The 16,640-nt window shown below is 42.2% G+C and overlaps 1 protein-coding gene across 1 annotated transcript in view; it reads left to right on the top strand.

The window, feature by feature from the left end:
- The window catches only part of LOC120583752 (putative KRAB domain-containing protein ZNF788), a 32,962-nt gene extending 20,952 nt beyond the window's left edge, over window positions 1–12,010 (top strand). The window contains exon 4 of the mRNA XM_039839187.1: window positions 10,655–12,010. Coding sequence (XP_039695121.1) covers window positions 10,655–10,716 — 62 coding nt within the window. The 3' untranslated portion in view covers window positions 10,717–12,010. The remainder of the gene's footprint in view (window positions 1–10,654) is intronic.
- Window positions 12,011–16,640: the final 4,630 nt, after the last annotated feature.

The following is a 16,640-nucleotide window of genomic DNA, read 5'->3' as shown; positions in this document are numbered from 1 at the left end:
CCGTTAAGAAGACAAATATTTTTCTCGCTGTATTTGACTCCAGATAATATATTATGATATCAGTTCTTCCTAGGAAACAAACATTCCTTTTTATTAAAATAGTCCGTGTCTTAATCAGGTCCTGATTACTTAAGAAAACAATGATTTCAATCCTAAGAACTAAAGTTATACTACTAATAAACACCTATGTTTTTCTTTGATATTTTTTGTTACTTTGGATGGATAATTTAATAGTTTCATAATGTTATATGATCTTTTTGGTCAAGTGTGTTTGACAACTTTCCCAGAGTTTACATTTTAAAAGAAAACTTTTTCTTGACCTGGAAATGGCTTGGGATTACTCCCATGGGCCCCTGGAGTACTTCAAAGAGTTGTTGTCTCTGTTCCTATTAAGAATTTTCAAAGTAGTCAGGCCTATTTGATATACTAAAATTAATTGGGAAGCTTTGTCAAATACAACAATAATCATGTTGTGTTGTATGCATATACTATTATTGAAATGGTTGTTCTTGAGATACAAACATCTCCAAGAATTTACAAAGTTTTGATATAATTGGCAATTCTAATTGTTTTCTTTAAATGTTAAATCGTACTCTGACAGTGGCTTGGTGGAGGTGGGGAGTATTATTCCCCACAGTAAAAACGAGTGTCAGAATACAATTTAAATCTAACGTAAGAAATCTTTTCCCGCAAGTTGTTTTTGAAATATCAACCTGCTTAATCTCTAAAATATCTGTATTTTTTATTTACACTTTCTATTATTTGTTGAATATCTACTGTTTTTCAGTATAATTGTCATTAATTCAAGAATATATTTGTAGAGTATCTGCTTTTATTTTTTCAATAGTTTTAATGAAAATATCATGTGTATGTGATTCAAAACTATGCATTTTTGATATAGTTTTCTATATTGTTTCTTATGAAGCTATTATTTAGGTTTTCAAATCAGTTGTATACTAACAACTGTTACTATGTTTTATGTTTCATTAAGAGGATATTTTTAAATGTCCCATTCTGGAGGATTAACTTATTCCTGTAATTTTGTCAATTATTTTATCTAAGGTTGACATTACCAATTCCGATAACTTGCCAGAATAGCACATTAAAAAAACTATCTCAGATTATTTCAGTAAACCCAGAAAATAAACATTTTATGCTGTTCAACACTTATCCATGACAAATTTCTTAGGAGTTTAGTTAGGAATAGATAAGAACTCTCACAACTTTTCGAAGGGCCTCGTCAAAAGAAATGTTTATAAAAGAACGCATACGTAAGTGGTCAGTGTGTTCAAGAAAATTATATACAAACAAGTATCCCCATCACTCCAGTCCCCTTCAGCAATAGACTAGATATCTTAGCCAGTGCCATGAGAAATGGGTAGAAATTTTATAAAGGAAGTACAAAGTAACATTTATTTTTCAGAGTTGAAACAACTGTGTTATAGAACCTGAAACTATATATGGGTAACCATAGGCAAAGATTAGCAACAGTTTTTTAGGATTATCACTAAGTAGTTATTATGTGAAGTGGAAACTTTATTACCTCAAACTTCATGGCCTTTCACATTAAAAAAATTATGTAGGGGGCACGTGCTGTATCAGGAGCTTCATCCCAGTTCCTGCACTTAAAAGAGGCTCTGCTGGGCATCCTGGCCCCCACCAGCAGGCCGTCCTGGGTAACACGAAAGTGAAGGAAACACAGGGAGAAATCCTCATGAACTCATATTCGGTAACCTGTCAAAGATGACACCAAAAGCACAAGCAATGCAAGAGCAAATATATAAGTTGGACTTCATCAAAATTTAAAGTTTTTTTGTGCATCGAAGGACTATCAAGAGAGTGAAAAGACACCTCACAGAATCCTACAGGTGATAAGATTTTATCACTCAATACATAAAAACCTTCCATCTCAATAACAAAAATGGAAACAACCCACTTAACAGATAGGCAAAAGACTTGAATAGACATTTCTCCAAAGATGAACTACAAATGGTAGTAAACATGAGAAGAGTCTCAACATCAGTAATCACCGGGGGGATGCAAATCAAAACCAAAAGATGATACCACTTCTGCCCATTAGGATGTCTAAAATGAGACAAGTCAGGAAAAAGTATTGAGGATGTGGAGAAATTGGAGCCCATGGCCACTGCTCGTGGGAAGGTGAACTGGTGCAGCCACTGCGGAAGAGAGCTTGGTGGGTCCTCAAAAAGTTAAACATAGAATTACAATATGACCCTACTATTTCTCTCCTCCCTATACTGAAACAGGTACTCAGATATGTTATATGAATGTTCCTTGTAGCACTATTCAAAATGGACAGAAGGTGGATACATTCCCAACTCCTTCAATGGTTGAATGTTATCAGAGTTTGTCCACCTGTTTAGCAGAGCCAAATACTTAACTCAGAATTGCAGTGGAGAGAGACTGGCTATTTTATTATGAATAGTGCCACCCAGGAGAATTGGAAGCTAATGCTCAAAAGCCCAAACTCCTTGATGGTTTACAGACAAGGCGTTTTATAGAGCAAAATCACAAGACATCATAAATAATCTGAGCCTTGCAGATTGGTCAAGAGTGAAGTAAAGGCAGTAAATCATAATTTCAGGTCCTGAGGTCAGCTTTGGCATCCCTCAGTCTGCTTTCATGGGGGATGTGGCCAGGGGTCGTCCATTGTAGGGCTCAGGAGCTGAAACATAACTTGGGCCCTGATGTTATCTTTACCCATACCTGTGACCCTTAGTCAAGGCCTGGCCACTGTTTCCGGCTGCCTTGGGATTAATGACTAGTAAGAAAAGGGCTGAGGCTTACTGGGAAGAAACTGTCCCACTTCCCCCGGTTTCGCCCCCCCGCACCTGCGCTCGGGCCCGTCACTCAGGCTTACTCTGTCCAATGAGGAAAGACGGAGGCGGGGCCGGAGCCTAATCGGGACCTCAGTGGCGGGGCCGAGGAACTTCCCAGTCAGGGAACCGGATGAAGGTCTCAAAAACAGGACAAGCCCGGCCGGGTGGTGTGACAGAGATCTGTCCAATCAGAATCCTTAGGACGGGAGCGCCTGGAAATCCGCCCAATCATGTGGCGGGTTCCCGAAGCCCTGTCCAATCAGGGTGCGGGAGACCAAAGCATCGCGCATCCACCGCGGAGGGAGGCGGTCCTGCGCACCTGCGGGGAGCGGCCTGCGGCGTCCTGTCACCGTCGCTCACCTATCCCAGCTGCGGAGCCGTGAGGAGGACGCCGGGAGAGCTCGGTGCGCGGTCGCGAGATGGTGAGTGCGGGCGGGGTGGAGGGAGCGAGTGGTGGGCAGAGGCCGAGAGAGGCTGGTTCGAACGGGCCAGAACCGCCTGGAAGAGGCGCACGGCCCGGGCTCCCTGCGCCCTCCGAGGTCCCACCGCGTCTTCGCCCTCGTCCGCGGAGTGGGGTCCCGGCGTCCTGTCCCGGCCCGGAGTCGGGGTCCCAGAGGCCCGACAGGTTTCCTTGGCCGGGCGGGGGACAGCGGAGGACGAGACGACCACCATGGTAGCCGTCAGAGGCTTCGGGCGGGGTGGACGCCAGGTGAGGGGACCCGCCCTGGATCTGACAGACAAGATCAAAATCAGGACTTGCTTAAAGAGACCTTATCCCAAGGATTGGAGCAATAGGGGCAGTGCTCGGATCTGAGAGATGCGCGTCCCAAATCAGACATAAAAGGGCCCGTGTGTGTGGAGGGTGAGCAGAAGGCGCTGTGACAGGAACCGTCCCCGCGTATTCAGCACCCTCTCTGCTCAGATCGGCGGGGCCTTGTCTGCGTCTCAGTGCTTGTTCAGAGGGGCGGGAGCCATGTGTGGGCCTGTGGGGAGGACAGGTGCCGGAGTAAAGTTTGGGTAAGAAACGGGCGATTGTCAAGCCTTGGTCCAGCCTATGGAATATGAAAAATCCAGGCTTTAAGTAGGGATGTTCATTCAAAAGAATAACCGCAAGGGGTGGGGAAAGCGACTGTGCCCTGGGGGCAGGGACTGTGCAGTGGGGACAGCGCTGTGACCATATGATCTGCAGGCATCTCAAGAGTTGGGTGTTTTGAGTTTTACCTTTGTAGAGAGGCGTGAACAAAAGGAGGAAGGACCAGGTATGGTTGGGATGGCAGGTCCCCAGCCAGCCTGACCTTATGAGGGCTTTCTGGGGGCTCAGGCTGAGCACAGACCAAGGTCAGGGTTGTGAGTTTGGGAGAGATACTGACTACATCCGGGCAACACGCATTTGCTCTGCTTCGACGAACAATACAGCTAATCATTTAGGACTGAGAATGAGGGTGTGGGTGTCTGCCTCTGACCTTGACATAGGTAAACATGGGAGATATCTGAGAGTCTTATCTAAGTCGGATGATGAAAGGGGGCAGGTTCCTCTCACCTCCATCAAGGACTCCAGGAGCACAGGGCTCAGCAGGAGTCAACATTGTCACCTGACCCCTGGGAGCAGTGTTCTGTGTCCAGCTCAGCACTGAGAGCTTTCCCTTATTCCGCCCTCAGGTTTCAGCAGATGTAAAGACGTGACAGCTCTTTTTGCCTCATTTTTTATCCTTACTGACAGTCGTGTGTGTCTCAGGTCTTTCTCCTATTGAATTGTAACCTGTGATGGTTGGTTCGACATCGTCCACAGAGTTGGTGGTGTTTCGTGTGGTTTGTGCAAACTGAGTGAATCTGTGAAGGTCAGACTTAGGGAGCGAACCTTTGGATTTTACTAGGAGAGAAATGGATGTATTTGAGAGTTATCTGGGGTCGGAAATAAACTGATTCCATCTGAGTGTTTCCTCCTTGGTGAGCACTGAAGTCCTGTGGGGAGAGTCCCAACTGAGGAGGGAGCGGGCTGTGTGGGGATCCAGAGTTTTGTCCTCTGAGGTTTAGGGTCCCTTTATTCCTTCCCTGATAGGGGTCACCTTGGGCTACCTGTGAGCAGGGAGTTCTCGGCCCCCACTCGGATGGGCTTTGACCTCTGACTTGGCGTCCCCTGTGCGCTGTGGGAGGCCGGCTGTTGATCTGAGCTGCACACACCAGTCGCTCTGCTCTTCTGTTTCCTGGAGAGGATAGAAATTTCTATTAAGGCAACTTTGAGATCACCATTTTCACCTTGTGTTGAAAGGAAACTTGGAAATTCCCAGAAACTTTAATCTCCTCTAGAAATAAAACACAGTGCTTCCAGATTCATCTTGGGTCTTTCTTGGCGCTCATTGTGTCCTTGACAGTCGGCTACCAAGGCAGGTATGGGCACCTGGGGAGGAGACGAACTGGTTTCTTTCAAAACGTCACTGTACAGGGAACTGAAATTGATTTTTGCATGTTATGCTATAATTAGCACCTTTGCCATGATCAGTTACAGATTTAATCATTGTGGGATTTGGGGACTTCTGAATGCTAAATCTGATCATGTGGCACTAAGGAAGTTTAGTTGTTTTTCTTGTAAACTTTTTTCCACTTTCTTGTTTTGCATGGCAGCGCTGGCTGGGCCTTCACAGGTGTGGGCTTTATCTGCGCCTGTCCTCACCTTCCTGTTCCTGCCCTCAGAGGGCACAGTTGCAACGTTTCGCCGCGAAGTAGGAAGTTGGTCTGGGTTTTATGTGGACACCATTTCTTTGTGATTGTGTGTGTTCCCACCTCGTATTTTAGTTGTATTATCATGAATGAAGAGTAATAGGAGACAGGCGTGTCCTCAGTATTTGTGGATTGGAAGTCTGTGGGTTGTGTGTTTTTTTCCAATAATGAAATAAATTATCCTCATTGAACAATCAATATTTAATCCATCCTTTCTGGAATGAAATGAATATGGTTGTGACTTATTATGCTTTTTTATATATACATTTATGTGTTGGATTTCCATTTAAAAAGCCTTTTGCCTTTATATTTATGAATTTTTTTCCTATGAATATTTTTGGAATTGTTCCTTTCTGGTCTTGGTAATACTCTGTGATTTTTTTTTTTTTATAATTAGAAGCCACTGACTTTTGAGTATTTGTTATCTGGCCAAAGAACCGTTTGAGACTTGTGTTTAGAGTATGCGGGTATTTGACTGCTTTTGTGTATGTAGTGACCACGACATTCTCAAATCTGTTCATTTGCGTCTTCTCAGCTAAGTGTACTGATGTCTATACATTTATCTCATTACATCCAATCTAAAAAATCTCTTCCACGAACGTTTTGTAATATCTCCTCAATGTGCTTAATGTCTGAATCATCTGAAATTTTGTTCCTTTTTTACACTTTCTTTTATTTGCTCATATTCTTTTGCGTTTAAATAAAAATGTTATGAGTTTAAGAAGAATATATTTTTAGTTTGTCTGAAATTTTTAAAGACCACTTTAATTGAGATATAATTTACATAACATAAAGTTTTCCTATTTAAAGTATCAAATTCAATGGTATCTGGTATGTATACAGAATTGTGTAAACATTTCTATGTTGTAATTTTGAAATGTTTTTATCACCCCAGAAGAAAACTTGCGTCTACTGGTAGTCACCCTGCATCTACCCCGCCTCCACATGCCTGGGTCCTGGCAATTTATTCATATTCTTCCTGTTTCTATAGATTTATTACTTCTGTACGTCTCACGCAAATGATTTCATGCTCTGCACGGTCATTGAGTTTGCGCCGTCGATCGCTGCTTCTTTTCTCTTGTTGCCACATACTGTTCCATGTGACTATCCCGTTTCGATGATCAGATTCAGTTAATGGACTTTTGAGTTGTTTTTATGTTTTGGTTATTATGATTCATGCTGCTGTGAATATGTTTATACAGTCACGTGCCGCTTAAGGATGGATACATTTTTAGACAGGCACCGTGAGGTGCTTTCGTGTAGGTGATCCATGCCTAGATGGCATTGCCTAGTGCAGCCCTGGGCTGTGTGGTACAGCTTACTGCTCGCCGGCTACAAGCTTGCACAGCGGGTTACTGTTCCAAACAATGCAAGATTCAGGCAAGCACAAGAGAAGATGCTGCAGTCAAGAGACACGGTAAACACGAGGTGTCGGAGGCTGCTGCTAGCGTAACACGGAGTCCTGTTTTACACCTCACTTTTTTTTATAAGTAGAAAAAGTTTAAAATAATGATAAAAATATAGTGTAGTCGTTAGGCGAAATGATGCCAATTACTTAACATGACCAAGGCCGTCTTATGGAGCCCGCTGGATGCCAGTTACTTTGGGAGGATGGGCCCCCATCACCTGAAAGAAACGTTCTCGTGTAGACAGGTGGGCTGATTAAGTTCTTTGCTGCTTCGGGTTACACAGCTCTTTACGAAGCACATGCCACATGGCTACAAGCCACCTGCGTTGGCATGTGCCCCTTCGCTGTATATCCCACACCCACAGCCCCTTTTTGCTGCAGAGATGCCATCTTGCTGCAGAGAAGCCTCCGCTTCTTTCTGTAAGTTCCCCTGGAAGCTCCTCTTTTACTGCTGGAGTCGTCAGCCTCTTTCTTCGGTCTCTTGGCACCTTGGGAAAATTTCCTCACAATAGTAAATACATAAAGCGGTGACATAGTTGTTTATTATCATCATCCAGTGGCGTGTACATTATTATCTGTGCTACACTTTGATCTGACTGGCGGCACAGGAGGCTCGTTTATGCCGGCACCACCACGAATGCGTGGGTAATGCCTTATGCTACAACGCTACGATGGCCGTGGTAGGATTTTTTCAGATCTTGTGAGACTACTTCCGTACATGCGGTCCGTCCTTGACTGAAGCGTTATTTGGCACATGACTGCACTAATTTTATGTCGATATTTGTTTTTGCTTTTCCTGGGTACGTAGTTACTTAGGAGTGGAATTGCTGTGTTATGTGGTTGCATGCTCATGAGTTTGAGGACCTGCCAGGCTGTCTTCCGAAGTGGCTTCTCCACTTTCCTTCTTATCAGCTGTGTGTGAGGGCCCCGCCTTCCTCACATCTTGGCCAGTTCCGGTCTGTCTGTCTCCACAGCTGTTCTTGTGGTGAGAACAAGTATCAGCTGTAGTTTCCCGATAACTAATGTCTAGCATCTTTGGTGCAGTCATTGGCCATTTGTATTTTGTCTTTGGAGAAATGTCTACTCACATTCCATGCCCATTACTAATTATATTATGTGTCTTTATCTTGTTGCCTTTTTTTTTTTTATTTTCTGTAGCTGATGTAGTTGAGACTATTTTCTTTTTTGAGATTTTGAGAACATATTCTTTTAAAATCTCAACTTTTTCCCCCTGATTGTTTGCTCTATATTTCATTGGTGTAAGGTCATGCCATGTTGTTCTAAAATATGCATTATATGTTTTTTTTTCCCTCTTTGTTAAAGTTTCCTTTGACTCCATTACCATTAGATCCTTCAGGGATTCTTCATGGGCCATTTTCTCTAATTCCAGGCTCTTGGTTGTTTGTATGAGAGACCCTGTTGCCTTGATAGATTCTTCCAGAATCAGGCACTTCAGTACCAGCAGGTGTGCCAGACCTTAGATTCTGCTCTGTGTCTGTTCCCTTAGCGTCCACTTCACCCCAGGAGGTGTCGGATCTCTGTCTATTTCGGATATGAGAGAACTAGACCAGGCTATTCGATGCTGATGAATCCCAAGGTGAGAGTTGTTCAGATGAGGCTTCTCCTGACATCTCAGTGTTCGTGACATTTTGACATTATCGTTCCAGGTCTTGGAGCTGACAAGGAAGTAAGTTTTGAGCAAGTCCAGTCTCCATTACCATGTTATCTGAATGATAGTTTTATTTTTTTACCCTTTACCTTACTTCAAAATAGGCTATATCTTAGTAAAATCATTCTTTTTAATTACGCGTGGATAAATTTATATTTGTTTTTGTCACACCTTGCTTTAAGGTTCCAAGCACTTCCTTCCATCGAGCATACTGCATTTGATTTGCTTGTTCATTTTCATTATCCACAAGAATGTACGCTCTAGGAGTTCTAGAAATTGAGCCTCCCCCTTCATCCCGTACACACTGGTGAAGTGGTGTCTTGTTGAAACATAATATATGCGATTTTTCAGGACATAGTGGTCTTTATTGATGTGGCATTGAACTTTACCCAGAAAGAGTGGGCTTTGCTAGATTATTCTCAGAGGAGGCTCTACCAAGATGTGATGCTGGAGACCTGCTGGAGCCTGGCCTCCGTGGGTAAGAACGGCTTCTTCTCAACAATTGATAGTTCTAATTGGGGCAAAGAAGTGGAAATATGTTGGAAAAAAGACATTATTCCAGTGTTCATGGAACCTACCTATCTATAGTCAAATGGCTTTTCCATGAAAACAAAGTTTATATATTAATCTAAGTATTTATTCATTTTGATCAAAAGTCTGATGCTCCCTAATTTTGTAAGTGTCAATTTGTCTCCAGTTTGCTGTGCAGGAGACAGGGCAACCTCATGATTGTCACCACTGAAACAGTTACACTGGGGTTAATACACATTTGACATTGTGATCTTGCTGCAATTTATTCCACGCTTACCCAGCGTCACTGGCCTGAAGAGCATAGTGTTGGCCCATCTTGTGCAATATTTGTTGCCCTCCATCCTCTCCATGATGAGATTTTGTGCAGGAGCAGGGCAGGGGCCATACACTATCTGAGGTCCCAATGGCAGCTGGGCCATGGGACCTGTGTCTGTGAACGTCAGGAGAGAAACAACCTTTGGGAACAACAGGTTCTAGAGAAGGGAATGATATTTGTACATGTCCATTAGAAAGATGACTCAATGTGTGTGTGAGAAGGGTGACATTTGTCATTTCTTTGGTTCTGTGTTGGACTTTTCATCCATCCTAAACCACTTGGAAAGACTTTCTGTAGTTCTTGTATGGGGAGCATTTGGACATGTGCATTTTGCCTGTTTCACTTCTACTTTGACTTTCTGATAACATTCATTTAAACATTTAACTATTTCATAGTGACCAGGATGCCATTTTGACAGTTTTTTCCTATTATTGCCAAAGTCTCAAAGAGCCGAAGTTCTATGAGTTTTTCTTGGCTCAGATGTTCAGTCCGTCTTATTAAATTTGTCTGTATTTTGGGATAAGTATGTGATAAAAAAAAAAATCCACATGTGGTCTATTTACTTTCTCTCATCTTCTTGATCCCAAGAAACTAAATGTGGTACTGAATGTTGCAGATTATTTCACGCACAAAACCAGTGGATCATGTTCTCAGAGGAAAATTTTGGTGAAGGAAATATCCAGTGAAGAGAAAATGTAAGATTCACAGGAAAAGATTTCTGGTTTGTGTTTGAAGAACCCTGGATGTTACATAACGTTTGCAGATCAGGCCTTGGAGGTGAGCAGCATCTCCACAGGGCAGGGGGACCTCAGCAGAGTGGTACACTAACTTGAAATTTAAGAAAAAATGTAAACCTAGCTCATCAGTAGTGCACTCAGAATGTTTATAAGACAACATTTTCATAAATGATGTATGTATTGTGCGTCTGAAACAATTCAGTTGGAAACAATGGTCAGAAAACCCCGAACGTAAGAAACAGTCGTGGTTCTGCGTGAGCTCAGCCAGAGCATTGATGTCGTTCCACAACGTAACATTGTAAACAGAGCCAGAAACATACGCATGCATTGAAAATGGCAAACACATAGTCAAAGTGGTCATTACCACCATGAATAATCATTAATGACAGCACTTATGGACATTAGTCCCTAACAGTGTGCTTCCCATTTGATCAGCCGTCGTTTTGTGCAGAGACCCTGTGAACATAATGGAGGTCATCAGTGTGGAGATACCCTGACTCAGATCACACATCTTCCTGTGCCGGTAGATATCTGACTGCAGGTAAACCCTCTGGATGCGGCAAGCGTGGAAACATCTGCCCAGATCATTTCTTCTTGAAGAACCAGCCCGGCTCTCCCACTGGACATGAACCCCATCTCTGTGAAGAGTGTGGAGAAGCCCTATGATCGTCTGCAATGTGGGAAAGCCTTCATTAGTCACTCACCTTCAAAAACATGTGTGAACATACAGTGGGGAGAAAACCTATGAATGTAAGGAATTTGGGAAAGCTTTTAGGCAGCTTCAATATTTTCAAGGTCACATGAGAGTACACAGCAGAGTGAAGCCCTATGAATGTAAGGAGTGCGAGATAGCCTTTGAATACATGCAAGGACGTACAGTGGGGAGAGACCCTTTGAATGTCAGCACTGTGGGAAAGCCTTCAGGTATCCCACATCCCTGCAAAAACACGTGAGAATGCACAGTGAAAAGACTACCTATGAATGTCAGCAATGTGGCAAGGCCTTCCAGTATCTTGAATCCCTGCAAGCACATTTGAGGACACATGATGAACAGAAACTCTGAGCACAAGGACTGTGAGACATCTTCATTCTTCCTTAGAACCTTGTTATAAATGTGAGTATACACACTGGAGAGAAGCTGTATGGATGGAAAGAATTGGAAAAATCTTCGGATGTAGCAGTTCACTTGTTTTCTACATAAAAACTCAGAGCAAGACTGAAATCTCTTAATTATTATAAGTAAGTTTTATCTTTGTAAATAGTTCATTCTTAATAGCGATTTCCAGTGTTTTAATTTTGGTTTATGTTGCTGACATGAAAACTTGACATGATGCATACTTCTCTACATTTCATTGTCTGTACTACATATATATTATCTCTGACTTTAAGTATTTATACAGTTGTATAAAACATGCCTCATTTCCATTAAAATATGTTTTGGATCCAAGGGTGATAAGTGGGTTTTTTATGTGAAACTTGATATAATTTTAGATGAAAAAAATTTTTAGTCTTACAATCCATCATGTTCCTAATGTATGATCATGATATGAGACCTTTATTGAATCTCTGTTCTTGCCCACTGCTGCAAATACTGGAATTTTGTGACATGATTGCTACCCTCCCCTTCAGAGTTTATTATTGAAAAGTGTGTCTTTCACATTTGTTAGTGAATTCCACAATGTGTTCATCACAGATGTTAATAATTATGGCCAGATCTCCTCTTTTTATGTTCATAATAACAGCATTTCCAGAAATTAAAAACAGCATTAAAAACAGCATTTCCAGAAATTAGCAGAGTTTATTCAAAGCCCTTATGCCTAACTAAAGCTGTGTCTCCTACCTCATTCCCACCACATCAGAGAGCCCACCTCACCTAGAAGACCACTTTTGATTTCTGCTCAATGTCCTTGATTTCTGCTCAATGTCCTTGATTTTGGTTGTATATTGGGCACAATACAGGGAGTTATGAAGAAAGACTTTGTGGTGTGATGATGAAAGCTGATATCCAGAAGGTTCTACTGAACTGTGTTGTCAGCTTGGGTGAGGTGGGAAACTGTATCTCATTGTCCTTCTGGTTATGGTTCTGAGGTAAAGGTCACGAGAAGAGGAAATTGCGTGAGGTTTGGAAGGCAGAGCTGAAGAAGCCATGAGTCAGTTCTATGTACTGTCAGGAGACATCTATGCATGGGAACCTAGTGGGCCTGACAGCACAGTCTTCTGAGTCCTGGCTCTGCCCGTCTGGGACAGCCCCCACCAAACTTATGGTTGCTGTTAGTTTCTTTATAGGTAGCACACTGCACAAACTATTCCTGGGCCACCGCCATCATGGGCTTTCTTTGGTTTTCAAGTTTACACAGATCATTGCATTTTCCTGTAGCTCTTTGATGGTCATCAGTCCACTTTTTCCAGCTCTCTGACCTAGCAATCTCTCAATTTGTCACCCACTTCATCTCCTATGTCTCTCTTAATTACATGATTTTTATTGTTCCTCTTTTGGGAGATATGTTTCCTGCCTCCGTTCCAACACATTTAGTGCTGAGCAAAATGCAGGAAACTTACTTCCCAGATTACTTTGTTTAGAGGCCACACCGACCCTTCATTTCTTGTTTCCAGATACTTCCATGGTTGAAAAAAGCCTTCGTGAATATATTTGGCACTTTGTGGAAGTTTTCTTTTAGAGCTGAATGCTCTCTAATGGATAAACCCAGTATGTTTAATTACGTTCAATTTTTAGATGTGATTACCGAGTGCTTCTTTCATTTTTAAATTGTTTCAAACCATGTGCACTTTTTTCAAATGGACTTTTATTCGTTATTTCTTAGGAAACTATTATTATTCAGATTTTTCAAAAATGTCATATACATACTGACATTTTTTTGTTTTATATTTCATTAATTGAGAGGACATATTAATCCATTCCAAGAAATAACTGCAAAAATTTTCACGTGTTCTGGGGTAATAGTACTAAATAAATATGCCTTTTGAAATTTTTAACGTTTATGTGGCTATCATCTTTTTAAAATAAAAATGACTTATTTATCCTATTACTGAAACCCGACTGACAGTGGTCGCCAACCAGACACCGGGAGTCATGCTTCTGCAGTTCAGCAATGTGGGAGGGGAAGCTGACATACATCTTCCCTAGTTGTCTGTGGATAGCTGGGAAAAGTGGTCTTCTAGGTGAGGTGGGCTCTCCGACGTGGTAGAAATGAGGTAGGAGACACAGCTTTAGTTAGGCATAAGGGCTTTGAATAAACTCTGCTAATTTCTGGAAATGCTGTTTTTAAATATTTGTTTTCAAATATCTCATAGAGTTTTTTAATGGAAAGCCAATACCAGAACAGGACCATGTCTGTCTTTCTCCTTGTTGCTGGTAACCTTGCTGATATCCACAGGGTGTTTGTTCCCCTGGTGGATGGGAATTGACTGATAATGCTACTGCCCAGTGATGGTTCTTTGTATTGTTTCACTGGTGAAAAAATGGATAGTGCTATTCTCTTTTCATCAACTGGCTTATGGTTCTGTTGCTTTGCCCCCAGGGGACAAAGCTCGGTTTCTCTCTGTCAGGTGACCTTCAGAGATGCTTCTCTGGCCCTGTGCATGGTGCAGATGTTGTATTTTCCATGAATCTGGGCCTCAGGTGCTGTGCAAGGGACACACATCTCAGGGATTGGAGAGAAGATATGGAGAGAGCACATGGTTTGTAATGATACCTGTACCATCTTTGCAGAGAGGAAGCTTGTAGCCATGCAGTTCCAATCATTGTTAGATGGACTTTACTCTCCAGTGTCATTGATTCACCAAGAAATAGGTCCATTGTTCATGGAAACACTGACATTCATGAGGCTCTCCATGGGTGCACTGACTGGTCACAGCACGGGAGATGTGGGTCACAACCCCACAGTGGGATTCCACCACTGGCGGAGAAGAGTCCATCCTTGACATTTCCCACAGAAGTCTTACATTTTCATATCAGAACCAAGAAACTCATGGTCTCAAAGCATTGTTCGTGTGTACCCTTCCCAATATGCAGAGAGTTTTCCTTTTAGAGATACGATTTGTGGGCCTCCTCTGCTCCTTGGAAGCTGACTCTGGAGATTTGGAGGGATGCCCCCTGAATGCTTTTTGGGAGAGTACAAGCATGCCCTTGTCCTGTGTGCCTTGAGGGGATGGTAGCCATTTGCATGGTCACAAGGGGGCACAGGAAGGCTCAGGAACACAGCTCATCATACCAAGGTGCTAGAGAGTCACTGCACACCAAGACGGGGTGTCTTCATGGCAGAAGGGACAAGGGAGCGGTTAGTGAACAGAATGCACGTGGTTTGGAATCATCCAGAGCATCAGTGGAATTTAGCATGTATTGTGCAAACTTGTGAGTCTCCGAAGGTCAGACTTAGGGAAGGCCCCTTGGGTTTGACTGCTGTTGAAAGCGTGAGTGGTTTGGAGGGTTTTTGTGGATTAGGTTGTTTGTATGAGACACCCTGTTAGTTCAATAGATTCTTCCAGGATCAGGCATATCTTTTACCTGCAGGTGTGCCAGGCTTTGGCCCTGGTCTCTGTCAATTCCCACAGTGTCCACCTCTTCCTGGGAGGGGTGGGCTCTCTGCCTCTGTTGGATATGAGGGGACTAGACTAGGCTCCTTGAGGCTGATGACTCCCAAGGCAAGAGTTGTTTTGACGAAGCTGCCTAGATGTCTGCGTGTTCACATCTTGACATTCTGGTTCCAGGTTTGGAGTTGGAAAAGAAGCAAACTTTCAGTAAGCCAAGTATCTATTTTTGTTTTCTGGATGGTGATTCTGTATTTTTGTCACTGTTTTATCCCAGACCCCATCTGTTTGCAGTAGAACCTTTTTTATCATAATGTGTGGACAAGTGTATATCAGTTGTTGTTTTCACACTATTATTCAGATTTCCATGTTTTACCATCTCTGAGTATACAGCATTTGGTTTACTTGTTTATTATCATTTTCCATGTGAATATGAGCTCAAGTGTCCTAGGAATTGAGTCCTGGTCCCTGTCACCCTCTTCCTTTTTCTTATATATATTGATGAGAAGTGTCTTGTTGAATCAGAATTTGTGGGATATTTCAGGATGTGGTGGTCTTTGCGGACGTGGCTGTGAACTTCACACGGGAAGAGTGGGCTTTGCTGGATCATACTCAGAGGAGGCTCTACCGAGATGTGATGCTGGAGACCTGCCGGAACCTGGCCTTCGTGGGTAAGGTCAGCTTCTTCCCTTGGCTTAGATTTTAGAGAAGACATTATAAGAAATATTTTACAGCGTTTATTTATTCTTGGGGTAAATGAATGAAAATATGTTGAAGAAAAGACAGCTGTGGTTCAAGACATCATGGATTGTACCTAGAATCAAATGGCTTTTTCATGTAAATAGTTTCATATATTAATCTGTTTGTTTATTCCATCAATCAAGGCTGAGGTCCCTCATTTTACATGTGAGCATCACTCAGTCTCACTTTGGGTTCTCAAGAGCAGCTTTATAGTTTTGCCTTTCAGAATGTTACACTGTGGTTAATTCATATTTGACATGATAATCTTGCTGCATTTAAACTCACACTTACCCAACGTCTCTGGTTTTGAAAGTCATAGTGTCTTATTATCTTCATTAAATGTTCATTGCCCTCCATTCTCCTGGGGACCGTGAGTAATGCTTCATCTAGATCCTCTGGTGTCTGTGACACCATGAAGGAAACATCCCAGAGAAACAACATTTTCTAGATAACAGAATGGTATTTGCAAAAGTTCGTTAAAAACATTACTACTCATGTTTTCAAAAAAACATTTGTCACATACCTGTCTTTTTTTGTTGGACTTTTCATATATTTTAAACGACTTGGAAAGACTCTGTATCTCCTCTTGTGATGAGATGTTTTGGGCATGGGCCAGTTTTTTTCTACTCAGCATTTTCAATTATATTTATCTGAATATCGGTCTGCATGTTTTTAAAAGTATTTCTTAGTAAACAGGTTGCCATTTTTGACCCATTTAACCCATTTTTGCCACAGTCCCAAACACAGAATGTCCTCAGTTCTTTTGGTTGTTTTTGCTCGAGTGTCATTTCATCTTAATCAAATTTGTTTACATTTTGGATCAGCATATAAATACAGAGAGGTTGTTTTCCTTTTTCCACCATTCTATTTCCATGAAATTAAGTTATTCATTGATATTTGCAGGTTGTTACACTGAAGTTAAAACCTTTGGCTCATTTTCTCAGAGGAAAACTTTGGAAAATAACATAGCCAATAAAGAGAAAACAGTAAGATTTACAAGAAATGATTCTTGGTCAGTTTGGGGTGAAAACCAGTCACTTAATAGCAATGGAGATCAGCCTCTAACCCAGGCGACGCCGTGTAGGTGAGTGGCACTCCCACAGGAGCAAGGGGAATATCTCCAAAGTTTTAA

Source organism: Pteropus medius, unplaced genomic scaffold (assembly GCF_902729225.1).
Source record: "Pteropus medius unplaced genomic scaffold, Ma_sr-lr_union100, whole genome shotgun sequence".
NCBI lineage: Eukaryota > Metazoa > Chordata > Mammalia > Chiroptera > Pteropodidae > Pteropus > Pteropus medius.
Note: the sequence above shows the minus strand (reverse complement) of the source record. Positions and strands in the feature narration are given on the sequence as shown.